A 20,306-nucleotide genomic window follows, 5' to 3' on the forward strand; every position below is an offset into this window, starting at 1 on the left:
CTCAGCAAGGCTGCTGCCCAGACAAGGGGCCTGGACTTGGGCAGGCCCTTGCAGGGAGAGGCATGGTGCCCAGCACACAGACGTGCTTAAGGACTGCTTGCTGACTAGACCAGGGAGCTCGAGCTCTGCTGGCACACCCTCTAGAGAACTCAGGGTCACTGCTGTGCCAAAGGAAGATTTTTACAAAACCTATGGTAAGACAATCAGTGAGTTCATTTACAGAGAATATAAAAGTAGCAGTAAGAGCTGGGTATAGGCCAATTAAAGTCAGAAGTGGTAAAAGTCTCTGGTTAAGATACTGTCTGACTGCTACAAAGATATGATTATCTCAACACTGAGCCCATGATCAACTTACAAAAGTGACTTGGTTGTTTGGGAGAGAAAGTGCTGCCTCTAATTTAATCAGAGACAGGACTGGCCTAATGAAGGAGGTAAGACCAAACAAAAGATAAGGTGGGAAGTTGGTATAAATAAAGTAAGATGCTACCGCATAACAATGACAGAAGGGTCCTGGGCAAGCCATTTCCCTGCTCTAGGCTGCAGTCTCTTACAACTTGGTAACACTGTAAGCTAGAAGAGGACTAAGAAGGTCAGGGAAGGGACTGATGGAGCTATTGGGGGTGAGGAGGCTAAGGATGGGAAAGAAGGGTGGTCAGCGCCAAGCCGCAGCCTCAGGAGCCTGTCATGTACCTTGCACAGTGCTGTGAGATCCCGGTGTTTGCTCTTCACAAGGAATTCTGCAGTGATGTCTCGAGGAGGCTTCACTTCGGATGCCTCTTTATATTGCTGATGCAGCTCTCTGATCTTCTCTTTCAAATTCACCATCTACGAGGTAAAGTTGTGCAGACTGAGCTGCTGCCCCCCGCCATCACCTGGCTGAGGGCAGAGTCAGGGGCCTTTCCAGGTGACCACTGGTTGGATACACCACAGTGGGGGCTCCTTCTGTGGTCTGGATCAGGTGGCTACTCAGGCTTCTTCCAAATCTGAGGTTACATACTTTGGGTTATGATCATTTCAAATAAGTCACAAGAAAGAACCTCACCTTATTAAGAAGTTCTTTCAATTCCTCCTGAGTTTTTACTATCTTCTTCCAATGTTCAATCTGCTCATCTTTCACGTGCTTCTCCTGTAACCTAAAGACGAGATCATCACTTCTAAGTACCCAGAACAGTACCCAGCTCAGCATGGGGCTCAATAAATTTTAACATCCAATTTAAGTAAGTGCCTACGACGTGAAAGGCACTGCTGTGCCCTTGGGAAACACCAAGAGCACAGGATGTGGGCACCCCACGCTGACCGGTCCTGTGCCAGGGTCTCCCACGTCACACAATCAATTCCAAAGGTGTTGAGAGAAACCTTGAGAGCGCCCCTGTATTGCTTCTTTTGACCACCATGTGAACTAAATCTATTAGCTGACTGATACTGGAACATTTCTGAATTACTATAATAAGATGTAAGTATGGAAAATCTTACCATTTTAATCTGTATTTGCAAATTATAATATAGGGATGCTATCCTCCTAAGAGGGAGGATCAGACAAAGATGCAATGTATAAGTTTTCTAATTAAACAGAACAGTAAATTTTGAGAAAGTAACAGGATTAGATTGTTTTCTCTAAGAATTATATACATATGTATATGATTGACTTCCAAATGTACTCAATATGGAAATTCTGGCTTTATGTTATAGTAACACATTCTCAAAACTGGATTAAAGATTTTACCTCTAAAATAGCACTGATAATTGTAAAGAAAGTGATGTTATTTTCCCATTTTAAAGTATCTTTCTGATAATTTTAAAAGGCAGAAACTTTCATTTTACAAGTTAAATCCTCATCAATTTTTTTTTAAAGATTCTTATATCTGGTACAGGGTTTAGGTCAAGATAGAAACAGTATGGGGTATGTAAAAACTGAAATTCTCTGAAGTTTCAGATGAATTATATGTTCCTAATTTGATTTTTTTTAATTTAATTTTTTTGCTTTTTGGAGGGGGGAAGGCAGGGCAATTGGGGTTAAGTGACTTGCCCAGGGGTCATATGGCTAGTTTTGTATTAAGTGTCTGAGGCCAGATTTGAATTCAGGTCCTCCTGACTCCAGGGCTGATGCTCTATTCACTGCACCACCTTGCCGCCCCTGATATTTTTCTCAAAGCTTTGTTATTAATAGGATCAAAATAATAAGACTTGGGCAGTTTTCACCACATGAATTAATATTGGAAAACCAAACTTAAAAGACCGTACTAAATTGTATTAAGTCTTATTACAGCAGATTTTAGCAGAATTACAGAGAAAGCTTTGCAAGTGATTTTGAACTGGAGCAGAGCCCCCTTCAGTGCTGTTCTGAGAATGGGGCCTATTCCTGAATGTCTGAGAAAATCGTGGGAATTGTTATGACCCAAACTGACTCCATCTTGGAAAACTGAGACCCAAATTTCCTTTTCCTACAAATTCCACTTGCTTTGCTAATTGTGGGAATTGAGTGATACTCTATTTTACATCCAGAAAAGTCTACCTGTTTGCTCTCCTCTTCCCACTCCTGAAACTCAGGGATCCCCCTTCCAATTCAGAACGTCCTTAATCTTTCTAGAATAGAAATCAGATTACCTAATCCGGTAGTCTGGTTCTTATATTCTGTTAACTGATGTATTTCAGATTTTACCTGTCCTACCATTTGCTAAGAGCTAAACTAAATCCTGGGATTACAAAGAAAATAAAAACAAAAGTAATTACAGTCCCCGCCCTCGAGGAGTTCATGTTCAAATGAGATAACTGTAAAGTGCTTAGCACAAGTGCCTAGCACATAGCAAGGGCTATAGAAATGGTGGTTTTAATTATTACAATTATTTAAATAGGTAGGATAACATGTAAACAATAGGATTCATACAAGATATATATAAAGCAGATGGAAGGTAGTCCTGGAAAAGAATAGCAGCTAGGAGAAATGCACATGAGCCTCTACCAAAGGTGAGCCATATGCTAAGTACTGAAGGGAGCTAGAGAAGCCAGGAGGCACATGTGAGGGGACAGAGCATTCTAGGTATGGGAGAAGCAGCCAGAGGAAGGGCACAGAAAGGGTGAGACGGATTTACATGAAAGGAAAAGCAAGGAAGTGAGTGTGTGGAGAGGAATAAAATGTATGAAAACTGTTAAGATAGGAAGGGGTCAGATTATTAAGAGTCTTAAATGTCAAAAAAGCTTCTCTGATCCAGAAGGCAATGGGGAACTATTGGAGCTCACTGAGCAGGGGGTGACATGGTGAAGACCTATGTGTTCCAATGGGAACACAATTGTCATTGATCTTAAAAATGAAGCCCAAAGTCACTGCATTTCTGTACTTCCATACAGAGGGCACACACACAGCCTGCCTCTTTTGGATACTGCCTACCCTACGTACATTTAATTTCCAAAACATAAAATACTTTAGACTGTGATGTTACGCTAAGATGAAAATGCACGTTAACTTAAAAGCAGCAACACCAACAAAGGGCTGTGTTAGAGCCAGCCCTGGGCTTCTTTCTCTACATCAGGCCCGGCCTCTCTTCTCCTGGTCAGTCTTCATCATGTTCTAGCATGCAGACTAGCATTTCCCCTTGTTTTGTTGAATGTTTTCAGGCCTCTCTGATCAGAAGGGAGAATAAACAGTCTCTGGTTAATGTGCTTTGGGGGGATCTTTCAGCCTCCTTATTATCATGACTATTCTGCATTAGTTATATTCCTCTAAGAAGCTGATCTTACTTTCTTTGCTGTAGTAAATTCTTACTTTATGAAGTTGCAGATCACACTGGAGCTTCTACTATGGCATGCAGTGTCTTTCCATTCAATTCATTTGTATTTATTAGATGCTCAATATGGCCACCTGTTCTAGTTTGGTCTTGATCAGTTAATGTTTGGACCATGCACAATCAGTTGATTCTAAAATGACTGCTACATAAGGTGTAAGTTAAGGTATAAACTGAAAACATAACCAACTCCACTGATACTGTTCAATGCTCATCACTTTTAGTGTCGTTAGTCTCTTTTTGAGGAAACCATCCATGACATATTGACACAAAACTTCTGGGTATGCTATTACAGCTGAAATAATTTAAGCCTCAAAAATTTTAAACAAATCTTTCTAAGAATTCATCACCACTGACAAGAAATAGCAAAGGTAATAGGGACAACTCATTTACCAAATGCATTCTCTTCCTGGCTTTGCTTTCTGGACCTTTGATGCCACGCCCCAGTTGCCTCAGTGCCTGTGACCTTCTCTGGAACCTTCCTCTGCTATGTTGGCCCCTTTCTCCCATTGCTGAGTTCCTCCAAGAGCCTCCATTTTGAGGAGATGCCCAGGTTAGCCATCCTTCATTCCCCTCCCAGTCTTATCTCTGACTTTCTGGACTTCAACACCATGTGTCAGTGCCTGGGGCCTCCTCATCCTGGAAAATCCATCTTTCCCCGTGACTTCCTCCCTCTGGAACATCCCCCCACAATGTGGCCCTCCGTTCTCCCACTGATTAATTCCTTTTAGGGCTTCCATTTCTAGAAGAGAACCTGACCAGCCATCTTTCATATCCCTCCCTGGTTTTGCTTTTGACCTCAACATCATGTCTTAGCTGCCTCAAGACAGGCACCTCTCCTTGCCACCTTCCATCGCAATCAACTCCCTTTTTTTTTTTAGAGGGGGAAAGGCAAGGCAATTGGGGCTGACTTGCCCAAGGTCACACGGCTAGTGAGTGTTAAGTGTCTGAGGCCGAATTTGAACTCAGGTCCTCCCGACTACAGCGCCGGTGCTTTATTCACTGCGCCACCTAGCTGCCCCTCAGCTCCCTTCTGTACACTGTCTTCTCCCAACAGAGAATAATCTACTTCAGGAGTTCCTGGCACATAGTGAATTAGTACTTACTAGTCGCTTGCTGAATGACTGACAGTCTTGCCTTCCTCAAAACCTCTATGAGGCACGTGGTGGGAGTGATATTTTTTCCTCACTTTTATAGAAGCAGCAGCTGAGGCTCAAAATATCACTGAAGTGAGTGTGGGAAGCAGGATTCTGAGTCTGGTCTTTTGGAGAGTGGAACACTCCTTCCCCAGTCTTCCACACTGCTCCTCTAAGGTACTTACTGTATGACCACCTCCAGGGCTTGGCCAAGTGACACAGGCTTGTTATTGAGGACATTAAAGTCTAGCTGATGACTGAGGTAGGATGTGGCTTCCAACAGTCGATTAAACTCTTGTTCTACCATTTCATCTTTTTCTTTTGGAACCTGAAAATCCAAAGAACAATGGGGTTTGTTCTCGTAATGGAGAAGCTATAAGTGAACACAAAACTGTCCATAAAACATCACAAAGTTAGGAAAAGTTAAAATGCATAATCTGGAAGGGGTAAATTTGGTTCAAGTTTGCTTTCTTATATCATTCCATTAAATTAGAGGATGAAAATGTACTGTCTGTCTCTGACATCCCCCTTCCAGAGATGGACTCTCCCCACATAAAGAGGGCAGGTCAAGATTTCACACGTGCTAACGGGACTGTTACATGAAGCAAGACTTGCACTGGAGCTGGCATGCACTGGGCTGAGCTGGCATGCAGAACAACACACAGGGAAAGCCCCAGAAAGCAAAGGATGTAAAACCAAGGCCTGGGAATGTTTCGAAATCAGGTTCTTGCAAAGAAAAAAAAATGGCAGAACATGTGAAGAAAAGCTCCAAGAATTCTGGAAATCCCAGCCTGCCTCCACACAGGATTTCAGCTGAGGTGAGGAGGATGAAGAGGGCAAGAAGTGGCTGTTGACAGTGGAAGAACAAGGGTACTGGAGTCAGGGCACTTGGGTCTCAGGCCCCATCTCAGCTCCTGGCCTGGGGCAAGTCATAATAGGGACACCTTGACTTGTATTGCCTAGCTCACAAGATCATTGTGAGAAAAGAGCCTTTGTAAACTGTGTAGCACTCTTTAAATGTGAGAGGGGCAAAATGGCATCTTCCTTGTTCTTTTCCTTTGTGACACCCAAAAATGTGCCCTGGAGCTAACTTGCCCCAAGGTCTTCAAGAGTATGAGAGAAAATGATGCGTCAGAAACTCAAGAGGCCTGGGTCCTGGGTGGTTTGGGGGCAGAAAGGAGGCCCTGCCTCCACCCCACTCCCATCCTGAGATAACACTTCCCCTCTTGCTGATGCTATTTGTCACATGGCAGTTATAGGGCTGCTGTTTGTCCTTATGCTGAAATGCTATCAGCCGTAGCCATGACACTGAGTAAATCACAGCAATGAGGGAAGTAGAAAGCGTGCCTACAACTGGCATTTCGACCTGTATCACTTGAATCTACCGCCTACTGTAAATTGGGAATCATTAGAGTCCCTTGTGTGGAATTCCTTTGCTGCAATTTGGTGGGTGTTTCAGGACAGGGGCAGTCTTCTTTCTTAAATACAAAGACTAATATGAACTTCCATAGTTATTGGAAAGGATGTGTGAATGTGAACGGTACATAGTTGGCTTTCATCAGTAAAAAGCCATGAAATGGGGGGGTCACCAATGCTTGCTAGGTTCAGCAACTTTTTCATTCTTCTTTTAAAATGTTTTTTTTTCTCTTCTAAACTGACCTGGCTGCTTCAGAAAATTAGGATTTGCTCCCTTACCAATTTACTAAGCAATTCTAGGAGATCAAATTTATTGAGCCATAAAGTTGTAAGAGAAACAATGAGCACCAAGAGAAAAGAGGAAGAGCTAGAGGGGCGGCTAGGTGGTGCAGTGAATAGAGCACCAGGCCTGGAGTCAGGAGGACCTGAGTTCAAATCCAGACTCAGAAACTTAACACTTACTAGCCGTGTGACCTTGGACAAGTCACTTAACCCCAATTGCCTTCCAAAAAGCAAAAAAGAGAGAGAGAGAGAGAGAGAGAGAGAGAGAGAGAGAGAGAAAAGAGCTAGAATTCTTTTTCTGAACACTGAAGACTTGGCCAACTTGGTAGTTGGCTTAGAGAGCTGGCTGGGCAGCATCAAATCCTGGAAACAGGGGCAGTAGCACTACTTCTAGGTCCTTCCGGGACAGCCTGAGAAATGAGGCAGGTTAGTGTTTAAATGTGGACATCTACTTAATCAGCTGTTTTACAGCTGGTTCCCCACTACCCCATCGAGCTTTTTGGGAAGGAGAGAACTCCTTATAAAATGAAGTTGGACCAGATAACTCTCTAAAATTCCTCTCAGGGATTCTATGTTCAAAGGTACTTTTCCAGCTCTAAATTTCACATTTTAAAGCTAATTCCAGCTCTGTCACTATGTTCTAATTTTCTAGGATTCTATTATTTGTACACCAGTTTGGTGGACCTAATACCATGGTCTATTCACTCAATCTAGAATCATGGAAAGAAAATAGCTGCTTTTTGTCACTGTACTACTGGGTTTAATGTGAGAAATATTGGAATCCAGAAGTGTCTAAAAAGGCATTTCTAAGCAGGAATTTTCTTCAGGTGGTTTTTGACTTGAGTTGTTGATGTCCTATTCCACTACCATGGTGCAGGTAAGTGCAGCACAGCCTCATAGCAGCAGGGAAGTAACTTCCTGCTTCAGCTCCTACAGGGATCCTGCAGGGTGCCACATGGCATTTCTGTGCATGCTAAACTTGTGAATCCTTTTCAAAGAGAAATATCCATAAGGAGAACAGTTTTCACCAAGGTGTCTCAATGGAATCTCTGCATCATGAAAAAGCTAACATTCCAGGACCTTGCACCAGGAATTGTACAGTTTCCAAAGACCAAGTGGTACCTGAGTGGTCATGTTTCCATGGCTTGTTACTGCTTCCTCTTGAAGGAGGAAAGCTCATTCTTCTGTGATACTGTTGCTGGAAAGGTGAAATCCTTATCAAAAGGATGATGTAGTGACAGAAACAGAAGGGCTACATCCTCAAATGCCTCAAAAATGAGGCATTTTTAATACAAAGGTATGCAAACGGTAGCGATTAAAGCTCTTCCAGGACAAACTGGATGAATATTGCTTCAGACAAGCTTTAATCTTTGCAGTTGGGGTGGCAGTCACATGGGAAAAGTGATACTGAAAAAGTCTTGCAGCACTCAGGATCAATAACTGGGCTCTAGGGTTTGTGGTTGAGAAATATTTAAAGGGACACTGTCAAGGTTATGGGGACCAAATTTACCCTTTTTTTTCTCCCCTTCAAGTGATTGCTAAGTTTGTGTAATTCATTATACTTTCTCCTTATGTCTCCCCACCATCAAAAAAAAGTTGACGCTTACATGCGCTCAATAACAAAAACTCAAATAGTACTAGCCCAACACTTAGGAGCAGCCCTACAACAACAAACCAGCGTGAATGTGGGATGAGGAGGAACTCTGGGAGGGAAACAGATTGAAATTTCAAGCTTCTAATGGGTTATTATAAACAGTGAGGAAAATGATTTGAAAAAAATTATGAAAAAAATACCTTGACAGTGTCCTTTTAACCATTGCAGCAGAGAGAGAAATAAACTGTAAATAACAGCCCAACAGCCACGTCAAGTTTAGTTTTGTACATCAGCAGTAAAATTAACAAGTTTAAAAAACACACAGCATGACAGAAGCAGTCTGTTAGCCGCAAAAGCTGTGACAACCACCAGGGAAATAAGGTACATTATACAAATACTAAAAAAAAAGAAAAAGAAAAGAAAGAAAAGAAAAAAAAAAAGGAGTGTGGGGGGAGAGGTCAAGGCAAAGAAATGGCCAAAAAGGAAGGCAGAGTCTTAAAGGGAAGGAAGGGTTAGGGTGGGTGGCAGGAAGCACTTAAGAATAAGAACAATGCAGGACTAAATAAAACAGTAAGGAAAAACGCAAAAAAAGCAGATGATGGACCAAAAGATCACTGTCCCACTGGAATAAACACTATAGGATGACATTTCTGCATCTCTAGTATACCAATGTAAACACCTGGCTCATCAAAGCCTCGAGAGAAGGGCACAAACAACATCTTTCGTCAAACTGAACCCTCTAATCTCTGCCACATACAGCAACCTAAAGGAATGTTAAAGGAAAATGGACACTGGGAAAGGGGATCCTATAAGAGACTTCATGTGCTAAATTAAATCTTAAAGGAAAATTCAGACAACAAATTAAAATAAAACTGCTTCTACTGAGAACATAATATTTAAAGAAAGCTAAATGGACAAAGATTATCTTTGATCTCTTTTGTTTTCTCCTGGGACATGTAGATTCCTATTTCTCCCATCTTGGATCAATTTCTAACATAGGAGAGCATGTATTTAGTGATCTTACGGAGAGCAGACAGTGAACTTCACAGAGACTCCTATGCCCAGTAATAGTAAGTAATAACCCTTAAGTAACTAAATCTCCCCAAAGGCCCCTTCCCTCTCTAGAGCTAGCAGCCTAAAGAGTCAATAGATATTTTAGTAACTTCTAAGAACATGTATCATTTCCATAATTTCACACAAAATATTAGTTGTAAATAGACAATCTTCAAAAGGAGCAATGTTTGACACATAGCGGGGTTTTTAATAAATATTTGATTAAAGCAAAAGTCACAGGAGTTTCATTTTTAAGTACAATTTCCTAATTCCCAAGCTATTACCTTGAGAAAGATATTACAACACAAATGACCCTTACAGATCTTTACCCCAAGTAACATTTAAAAGCAGAAGGAAGAGCACTGGCACACATTTTGGAATACCTAGGTTCAGGTCCCAGCGATAGCACTTACCAGAGGCTTGCAGATGAAGTCTGATAGCTCATTTAAGCAACAGCTCTAACAACACAATTCTTCCTTTCTATTTGAATGAACTATGATACCACACTTATACTGTGTTCAATGAATACAGGAATAAGATCAAATCTTACTGACAACTTGCTCTACACTGAAACTAGCAACTAGGAGAACAGTATGAGTCTGACTTATTGGCAAATCATGCTGTAAGAGTGAGATGCTATTGAGACAGGTCCATTGGTAGCATGAAGACACAAAGACACAGAGTAACCAACACATCCTGTCCCTCTTTCTTTCTTCTCTCCCCTCTCACAAACACACACTTTCACTCATGTAGTCACAGTCTCATCTTATGTGACCTGGAGAATGTTAGTTAATAAATTCTAAAGCCACATTGGTCTAACAATTATAGGCTATAATGTATAATGGATTAAGTATAAGTAAGTTAACTGCCAGATCAAAGCCTGAAAAAGCCTCATTCTTATTACAGGCTAGGTTAGAATGATCAGAGACACCAAGGAAAGGGAATCCATTTGCCTTCTTACCTTTGAAAAGCTCATTCTATAGAATTATACTCAATATAGCACACAATTCTTTCCCAGATTGGAAAATTCTCCATTAAGAAGCCACTTTAATAATGTACCTTCAGCGCTATGTATGACGGATATGATAAGAGGTGGTTGTGAGGATCAAATGAGGTAAGACATGAAAAGTGTTTCGTAAAACGTAAAACACTGCATAAATTCTAGTTATTGTTTTAATTATTATTACACATTAGCTTATTAAGTGAAATTTGTTTATAAAATTGAGTGTCAAAATCCTCAAGCAATACCACCACATCTCACTCTATAATCGTAGACAAAATGATGGAATAATAAGCAGGGAAAAGAATATTCAGAGGGAGACTATGGCCAGCTTAACAAAGCTGTAAGGTCTATTAGCGCTAGTATGGAAAGCAGCCAGCACGTCCAGCTCTAGCAAGGACAAAAATGAAGGGGATTTCAGTGCACCAAGGTGAGGCCATGCTTGCTGGGCCAACAGGTGAACAGAAAAGGCTGAGCAGCGGGCTGCCATCTGCAAGCCTGGGACACAGGTGTGCTCCAAGTTCTGCATAAATAGATGAATCAGGTGGCAAAACAAGGGCTTAGGGTCCACTGGGGACCAAATCCCGCGAGTCCCAATTTCCTACTGATTATGCTGCTTCTAGACTTCTCTCAACTTCTCCATCACGCCTTCCTTCTCCAGCAAACCCATCACTGGGAAATCTCATTATGCTGCAAGCCTGAATCTGCCTGATTTTCACATCTCATCAGGATCCTCTGCTCTCTGACAGAAGGGCAGAAGCATGGCTCCAGGGCCTCTAAGAAGGGCTAAAGCACACTCTTCTACCCATTTCCTACCAGCCACGGAGCTTTGGGAGCCCTTCATCATGGCCCTGTGCTGAGCATATTTCCCCTTGATTTCCCTTCCCCATGCTGCATTTTAGCCTCCTTTTAGGTACCACTTTCCCCCATTAGACTGTAATGAGGGCAAGGACGGCCTTAATTGTTATTTGTATACCTAGAACTTAGCACAGTGCCTGGCACATACAGGCACCTACTAAATGCCCTTGAAGAGAGAACGTTCCATGAGTGACAGGTAGAGAGGGTGGTGGTGGAGAAAACAAAATGTTCAGATAGCTACAAAATCAATATGAATTTATTTGTAGGGGGTCACTAAAATCAAAAAGGAAAAAAACAATAGATTTAGAGTCAGAAGACCTGAGTTCGATATTGACCCTGCTACTTAGCCCTTGTGTGGTCTGAGCAGGTCATCCAAACTTCTCTGGGCCTCAGTTTTCTTGCATGTACAATGAGGAAGTTAGACTGGAGGGATTCTTAAGACTAGGCTCCTATGACCCCTGTGAAGTGAGGGAATTAGGAAAGGCCTTAAAAAAGGTGGTGCCTGAGCTGAGACTTGAAGGGAACCAGGGGCTCCACAAGGTGGAGAAGAAGTGAGAGCCTATGCAAAGGCAATGTTATCTATGGGGCCTTACAGTGAGATAGACTCCGTTCCTCTTGATGACTAACTCATGTATCCACTAAGACAGCTGAAGCAACCTGCACTTTTGTGGGGTTTTACTATAGCTGCATTTTAAACTCAGAGGCGGAATTGATTTAGCTCAAATAAAATGAGTGTGTACATCTCCCCTCCCCCCAGAAAATGTCCATACACTTTAATTATTAATACCATAATTAATACCATAAACTTTATCCCAGAGAAGAAATCAAGAAATTCCTACTATGGTAATTCTGTTTGAAGTACACTAGTACAGAACAGTGCAGCAGTGTGCTAGGATTCTGAAAATAATGTTGCAAATCTTGGCTGTGCCATTCATTTATGTGAATTTGACAAATCACTTCCCCTTTCTAAAGATCAGATTCTTCTTCTGTAAAGTTACAGGGTTGAGCTGGAATGAGGGGTGGGGAACCCAAGGACTTGAGGCCTTGTGTGTGACCCTCTAGGTTGGTCCTCAAGTGCGGCCCTTTGAATCCAAACTTCACAAAATACATCCCCCTTTAATAAGAGGATTTGTTCTATAAAACTTGAACTTCAAAGGGCCATACAGAGCCCTACACAAGAGTGACTCCCATGTAACTTGGAGTCTAAGAGATAACTGCACTGCTCAGGGCTTCTTGAATTGCTCATGGTCACGAGCATTGTGTGATGGGCAGGACTTGAATCTGGATGTCAAGGTCAGCAGACCCTCTCCCCCACATCGTGCTGCTTCTACCTCTGCTCAAGAACTTAAGAGTCTAATTTGTATTCTATTTAATCAGTGGAGAAGACCCAGGACTCAAATGGAGCGGATACTAATTACATAACAATAGCTTGTCATTTGACCTTGCACCACCAGCTCAGGTTATCATGAGAAATGCTTTGTAAAATAAATGTGAGCTATTGGTGCTATTATCAGGTTAATAAGCTCTATGGGGAAAGACAGGCCATACCTTCCTTAACTCTCTCTCACCATCTAGCAGAGATCACTATACACAGGTATTTAATGCTTTTTTAAAGAGTTCATAAATGCTATGCTTTGAATGTCAAATATCACCCTTTTTACTCCAAATTGAAATGCTTGTTGTCAGGCCTTTGTATCTGAGACATAACAACATAAAGGAAAAAGAAACTAAAAGTTTCAGAAGATGACAAAATAATCTTGGACACTTGCCAGCAAATATACATAGCAATCAATGTAAGGATTTCTTTATAAAACTTCTGAATGATGCTGCTAAAAGCAGAAATACAAATCCTTGGTTTAAAAGAGACAAATAATTTCCCTTCTAAATCAGGATTCTATTTCTGACTGGGTCATTCACTTGCTTCAGGAAACTTCCTTTACTGATTTGTAGAGAAGACAGAAGAATGATGGTTTTCAGGAAATCCGGTTGTTTTTTCACTTTCTTCTTTTCACAGATCTAGCCCAACCATTCACCCCAACCTGCTCCTATGTGTGGAAGGCACTCCTTATTCCTCTGGCCTCAAGGAAACCCCGATCCCGCCCAAGGCTCAGCTCCAGGACTGCCTTGCACCCCAAGCTTTGATAGCGCCATTCTGCCTCTGAGATCACGCACTAGCTTCTGTATTGCTTTGTCTGTGCACTGGTAGCGTTCCACCCCAGAACACGAGTGCCCTGAGGATGGGGCCTCTCATTTTTTGTACTTCTATCCTCTGTGCCTGGCACACAGCAGGTGCTTAATAAATGTAAAATGCTGTAAACTGAGAGTTAGCACCACTGAACCCCCATTACTCTAAGTAACTGGAATAAATACAAGGCTGTAAGACACTCCCCTTCTCTGCCAAAAGAAACTATCCATTGCTTTTCAGTCTTTTGCATTAGAGTCCCCCAGCACAGTCGCTTCTTAAGTCATGTAAACAAGCCTGGACTTCTCCTCACTGGGTCTCAATCTCCTCACCTGTAAAATGAGAATCCTGTGATCCTTGGACTACCTCCCCCAGGAAAGTCTCGGCGAAGGCCACTGTTAAGACTGCTCTGTACTGAGTCTCAGCTCAGGAGCTTGGGTTTTGTGGCATTAAGTAACAGCAGGTGAGCAGTTTGTCTGAAGGCAAAGGCAATCTTGCCACTTCTTTACTCTGGCACAGGTACTGCTGGTGTGCTCATATTCACAAGCAGTGCAAGCTCCCACAGTAACAGGAGAGGTCCAACTGTTGCTCAATTTAACTTTAACTCTGGCAAGTCACACAATGATGAGCATTAATTTCCTGACTCATATGCAAATGAGCATTGCCCAACTGGCCTGGATCATAAAGGAAACTAAGCTTGAAAGCATGCTGTGAGCAAGGGAAGACGGTAATGATGACAGTACCTGCCACTCAGTTTTTAGGCAACCAGCACACATTTACATTAGACAACTGCTATTGCTAAGAAAGAGGCCTCAATAAGCATTTAGTGGCTTCTAATCTACCCAAAATAGGGGTAGCCACAAGAACCATAGAGAGGCTGAGGAGTACACAGGGAGGCCCAGGGGAGATCAGGAAAGGAAGTGGGCAGAGCCCGCTCATCTGCTTCCCCAGATGCCCCTAAGACTTGGTTAGAGCTGTGAAACAATACGCAGTACCTGAGATTCAGTATCATATGGCATAACTGTGTGTGTGTGTCTGTGTGTATAAAATATACCATAAATGTAGTTTATATTACAAGATACATAATAAGAATTATGTCCCATATCCCAGAAAATGGGGATACCTTATACTTCCTTATACCTCAAATTTTTTGAGAAATAAAAAAAGTTCCACCACCAATAATATTTCCTTGAAACCATTTCCAATGGAATGAAAGTCATTCTGAAAAGTTCCGTTTGTTCTTGACTTACAGCTTGTCCATTGGCTTCATAAAGTGGGCATTTTTGCTTGATCTTGGCCAGTTCCATATTTACTTGTTTGCTGACCACAGCCATTGGATTCCCTCCTGGAAAAGAACTTCACCAATTAAGTCTGGCATACCATGAAGAGAACAGAGATTCCTCATCCATAACTACATGAGGCCTGAGCACAATTAAATACAGTGTCTGGCAATAAGCAAAGGCATCTAATGAGAACACAAAATCAACTACAAAGGTCCAGAGCACAAGATGGCAAAACACAAAAAAAAACTCTATAAAGCTGGAACCATGTAACAAAAGCTAATAACAGAGACAATAAAGGTCAAACATCTTGCAGTTGTATTGAAAAAAAAAATTAATGATCTTAGTCTGGTCTAGTAAGTATGGCTAAGGGAAGGGTTTTAGCTGATCACAAGGCCAACATTAGTTCAAAGCATGATGCAGGGGCCCAAAAAGTTACTGCCATGCTGGAATGCATTACTGGCAGCATGTTTGGACCGCATTATTAGCAGTCCAGTGGCTCCAGCGAGTGGGGTAATAATTTTAACATTCTCTACTGAGCAAACCATGGCTGAAGGAGTGCATTCAGCACTGTCCTAAAAAGGGACACTGTCAAACAGGAAATAAGATGGAGACCAGGATGTGAGGGCTGATAAATTATGTCATAGGAGATGAGCCGATGGAACTGGGGGTGTTTATCCTCAAGAAAAGAAGACTAAGGAACGAACACCATAACTGTCTTCAATGATTTGAGAGTTTATATGTACAGGATGGATTAGGTTTGTCATAGCTTCAGGCAGAAGAATTGGAGTCTGTGTATTCCAATTTTAGGAAAGCAGATTTTTGTCCTGACATAAGGAAAAGGCTTTTCTATTATTCTGAGTTACCAAAAGATGGTAGTAAATCACCCAATGAAGTCATGCATCACCTACTTCTAGACGTGCTTGAGCAGAGAAACTAATTCCTGGCTGTCTGAGATGCTACAGAACAGGAGTTCTTCACTTTTACTGTGTCATAGTCCCCTTTGTCTGAGGAAGCCCAAAGGCCACCTCTCAAAATTCAGTTTTTAAACGCATAAAAAGAAATATATACAATCACAAAGGAAACTAACTATACTGAAATACAGCTATCAAAAAAAAAAAACCCAAACAAATTCATGGATCCCAGGTTGAGAACTCCTGTTACAGGGGAAATTCCTGAATAAATTAAAGGTTGGATTAGATAACCCCAGTTCCTTCCAGCTTTTAATGCTTTAGATTAGGATGAGTAAAAACAAATTTCAGAATCATCAGTAGACTTCTTGTACTTTCATGGTGATGTGAACATGGGAAAAATGCTTACATTTTTTATTTCGATAAACATTTAAAACACAAATGGGGAAAAAATAAAGCCATGATTCATCAGTAAAGTTCTCTTTACATATTTATAAGCATTTTCTCTAAAAATGAAAATATGGAAACTAATAGTACATAGATGTAGTAATGTATTGTCTCAGAAAAACCAAGCATTGTTATGACATTATCTTTGGCAAACCATATTATGTAGAAAACAATTTAAAAAGACTCACCAAGACCTGTTACCACCATGGCTCCAAGATCAGCTACATAATTTCCTTTGCGAAAGGTAGCTACTCTTCCACCTACACGATCCTGGTTTTCAAGAATTAAATGACAAAATAAACAACATAAATTTATGCTCTCTCCCCTCTACTTGTCCATCATGTCAGGTCCCTACCCTCTATAATCCCGAATAAAAGGTACAGTTAGTGATCTTTATGAAATGAAGTAAAAAGGCACTAAAGACAAGGAAATGAACAAGTGAAATGACATCAAACCTTGGCTGTCATTTAGTTAGGCAGGATCTGAATTCCTAGAAAGGAGCTATATATGGAACAGGACCTTTCTGGCCACTGTTCTTTCCAAGGTACCACACCACCTCCTAGTATTTTAGGATGGGGATTTCTTTTCAAATATGGGTTGAATTATTTCGAGATATGCTGACTGCCCTTCTAAATCAGAACTTCTATTGTTCTCTATGATTTTGATGTGGGATAGATCAAATAAAAGGGTTTTCTGAGGAGAAGGGAGAGACATGGGCCTATTCGCAGACAACATAGGAGCAGCCAGGAGACAGGGAGAGAGGAGGGATGATGAAGGGAGCAGACTATTGAAGAACATAGGATGGTTGTAGGCTGACTGCTTTAAGAACCTTTTATAAACATATACAGACCTTTTTCTAATATTAAAACAGGATAGGTGGAGGTTGGGGGGGATGAGGTTAGGGAAGAGACTAGGAAGCAAGCAAAGATCAAAAGCACTAACACAAACTGGCTGAATCAGGACCTAAAGTTGGAAGCTATCATGATTAACTATAGAAGTTTCTGTATCTTAATCTACATTTTAAGCCAAATGTCTAAGAAATAATACACTTAAAAGACCTATCAAAAGGGCACATACAATACACACTATGTAGTGACTATTTCTGAGATGTCAGATGTTCTAAAACAAAATATGGAAAGTCCTTCACAATATTTACATGGCATAGTTCCCACTGTATAACTAGAGATTTAATCAATAAAGTCAAATTCAGAAGAAGACAATAAAGTCAAAATAGCTAAATGCAAAGCATCAAGGAAAAATATGAATTGGTGTCAGCTCCCCCAGCCCCCCAAAAAGAATTCCTGGAAGAGTTCAAAGAGGATTTTAAAAGTCAAAATTCTAAGAGAGATAAAAGAAAAACCAGGAAAAGAAATGAGGCAAGAAAATCACAAAAAAAGTCAACAGCCTGGTAAAGGAGAGACAAAAAATACTGAAGAAAATGCTTTAAAGAACAGAATAGGCTAAATGGTGAAAAAAAAAAAAGACTCAAAAATGGGCACACGGAAAAAGAGGGACAAAAATTCACTGAAGAAAAGAACTTAAAAAGTAGCACTGGACAAATGGAAAAGGAGGTACAAAACCTCACAGAAGAAAATAATTCCTTAAAAATCAGAATTGGGCAAGTGGAAGCTAATGACTCCACAAGACATTCAGAAACAATAAAACAAAATCAAGAGAATGAAAAAATAGAACAAAATGGTGAAATATTTCCTCACTAGAAATACAACTCATCTGAAAAAGAGATCAAAGAGAGATAATTTAAGAATTATTGGGCTATCTGAAAGCCACGACCAGAAAAAAGAACCTGGACATCTTTCAAGAAATTATCAAGGAAAACAGTCCTGATAGTTTAGAACTAAAGGGTAAAACAGAAATAAAAAAAATCCACTGATTAAAAAAAGTCATAATGGATTCAACAAGGTTAAACTGTTTACATTCCTACATGGGAAGATGATACCTGAAACTCCTATGAACTTTATCCCTACTAGGACAGTTAGAAGGAGTAGACATAGGGCATGGGCGTCAGTTGACTATGATGAGATGATATTAAAAAAATAAAATTAAGAGGTGAGAAAGAGGACATGCACTGGGAGAAGAGGGAAGGGAGAGGCAGAATGAGGTAAAACACCTCACATAAAAATAGTGTGAAAGAGCCTATACACTGGAGGGAAAGATGGGGTGAGCTGGGGTGGGATGGTGGCACACAATGCTTAAACCTGATTCTCATCAGAATTGGCTCAAAGAGAGAATAACATATACACTCAGCTGGATGTAGAAATCTATCTTACCCTGCAGGGAAGTAGGGTAGGGAAGGACATAAGAGAAGGTGGGCTGGACTGAGAGAATGGAGGGCAGATTGGGGAAAGTGGTGGTCAGAAGTAAAACACTTTTAAGAAGGCGCAGGGTGAGGGGGGAAGGGAGGGAGAGAGAGAAGGATAAACAGGATAAAAAAACAGGATGGAGGGAAATATATTTAGGAATCATAACTGAAAAGATTTTAATGGCAAGTTTCTCTGATAAAGGCCTCATTTCTCAACATATAGAGAACTGAGTCAAATTTATAAAAATATGCATCATGCCCCAATTGATAAAAAATACTCTAAATCACTATTGATTAGAAAAAGGCAAATTAAAACAACTCTGAGGTACCACCTCACACCTATAAGATTAGCTAATATAACAAAAAAGGAAAAAGACAATGTTGAAGGAGATGTGGGAAAACTGGGACACTAAAGCATTGTTGGTGGAGTTGTGAATTGATGCAACCCTTCTGGAGAACAATTTGGAACTATGACCAAAGGGCTATAAAACTGTGCAAGCCCCTTGACCTAGCAATACCAAAACATGACTAATATGGAAATCTGCTTTGTATGACTACATGTATATAACCTATATCAAACTGCTTGCCTTCTCAAGGGAAGAGGGAGAGAAGGGAGGGAGGGGATTTGGAACCCAAAATTTTAAAAAGCAAATATTAAAAATTGCTTTTACATGTAATTGGAAAAAAAAATTAAATGACAGTGGGTGGTTGGTTCCCTATTGGTTCTCACCTCTAGATATGTCTCAAACTAAAATTCTTACCCGGGCTTCTAAAAGGGTGACGTCCATTCCAAAACTCTGCAACTGACGAGCTGCTGCCAAGCCTGAGACCCCTGAACCAATAATGATGACCTTTCCTGTTTTTTTAGCTAGAAATAAAAACATTAAGTGAAAATTAGAACAATTTTTTTTTAGGTTTAAAAATACGCAATCTTAAAAGTTTCTTCTACTATTACAATCTATAAGACCTAACTATGCCACAGAAGCACACAAAGAGAATTAGAGCTATAGTCAGAAGACCCAGATTCAAGCCCTAGCTTTGCCACTTGCCATGTGTGTGACCTCAGGTAAGGCCCATGTCCTCTCTGAGGGCTCCATTTCCTAATAAAGTAAAGGGGGCTGGATTCAATGACTTCTGAAGTCTCTTTCCAGTCCTAAAACTCTATCAACTGTTCAAATAACTATTTTTGAAACACACAATTAGTGCTTTAAATATACCAGTGAAGAGCAGCTGCAGTGACTGGGACTTATAACCATAGAGAATCTTTAAGCCAAGGGTTGGGCACTCATAACGAGAGAACTGATTCAGTTTATATTAACTGATTATTTACTTTGCTTATTTTTTTTTCAGTTCTCATCTGGCAGTAAGTGTTCTCAAGCTTGTTCAAAGTTCAAGTGGTTGTCCCTGCAACATTCATCTTCTAAGGGTCTATCAGGCAACAAGATCTGAGGCAAAGCGTGTTAGAGATTGAGGGGGGGAGGCAGTTTTTGTTGGAAACCAATTCAGGTTCAGTGTGCTTGGCTAAATCCCTTTGCCCTCCCATGGGGCAGCCCTTTAAGTTACTGCCTCAAACATAAAACAATGCACGGCTGTGCCTATTTTGTGACAAATCTTGCTAATATTTTGTCACAGAATGTTAGGACTGGAAGGGACCCCTAGGGCTTTGCCTCAGATTTGGCAAATGAAGCCCTGGGAGGAGAAAATGGCAGCAGGGCCGAGCAGGCCAATTCAGGGCTGGAAGCCCAGTCACCACAGTTACTGAGGGCTTTTGGACACACTCTCTCACCTGGAAATGATGACTTTAGCTTTAGGAGACTTCAAAAGAGTTGCTATATTGTTAAATATTACTTTAATTAACATTAAGAGGCAAAATAGTGACCAATACTATGTTATAATTCTATCAAAGTCAATAGGAAAACAGGATTAGCCACATGTAAGGCATTTATTCAGCCATTTAGTCACATAGACAAGGAAAAGCTTCTGGTAAAATGCCCATGTATATAGATTCTTGGATAAAGTGCTTTGTAAATTTTAAATCAATCCAGAAG

General features: G+C 40.8%; 1 protein-coding gene across 3 annotated transcripts in view; it reads right to left on the reverse strand.

The window, feature by feature from the left end:
* KDM1A (lysine demethylase 1A) overlaps positions 1-20,306 on the reverse strand; it is a 77,796-nt gene that overhangs the window by 15,787 nt on the left and 41,703 nt on the right. For all 3 annotated transcript variants that reach the window (XM_069079548.1, XM_069079549.1, XM_069079547.1), the window contains 6 exons: positions 19,020-19,126; positions 16,127-16,208; positions 14,551-14,645; positions 5,101-5,243; positions 1,043-1,133; positions 691-825 (listed from right to left, as the gene is read on the reverse strand). In XM_069079548.1, the coding sequence (XP_068935649.1) occupies positions 691-825; positions 1,043-1,133; positions 5,101-5,243; positions 14,551-14,645; positions 16,127-16,208; positions 19,020-19,126 (653 nt within the window). The remainder of the gene's footprint in view (positions 1-690; positions 826-1,042; positions 1,134-5,100; positions 5,244-14,550; positions 14,646-16,126; positions 16,209-19,019; positions 19,127-20,306) is intronic.

The sequence above is a fragment of the Petaurus breviceps genome, unplaced genomic scaffold, assembly GCF_028583685.1.
Source record: "Petaurus breviceps papuanus isolate PSGF00001 unplaced genomic scaffold, PetGlider_PUasm1.0 91041, whole genome shotgun sequence".
Lineage (NCBI taxonomy): Eukaryota > Metazoa > Chordata > Mammalia > Diprotodontia > Petauridae > Petaurus > Petaurus breviceps.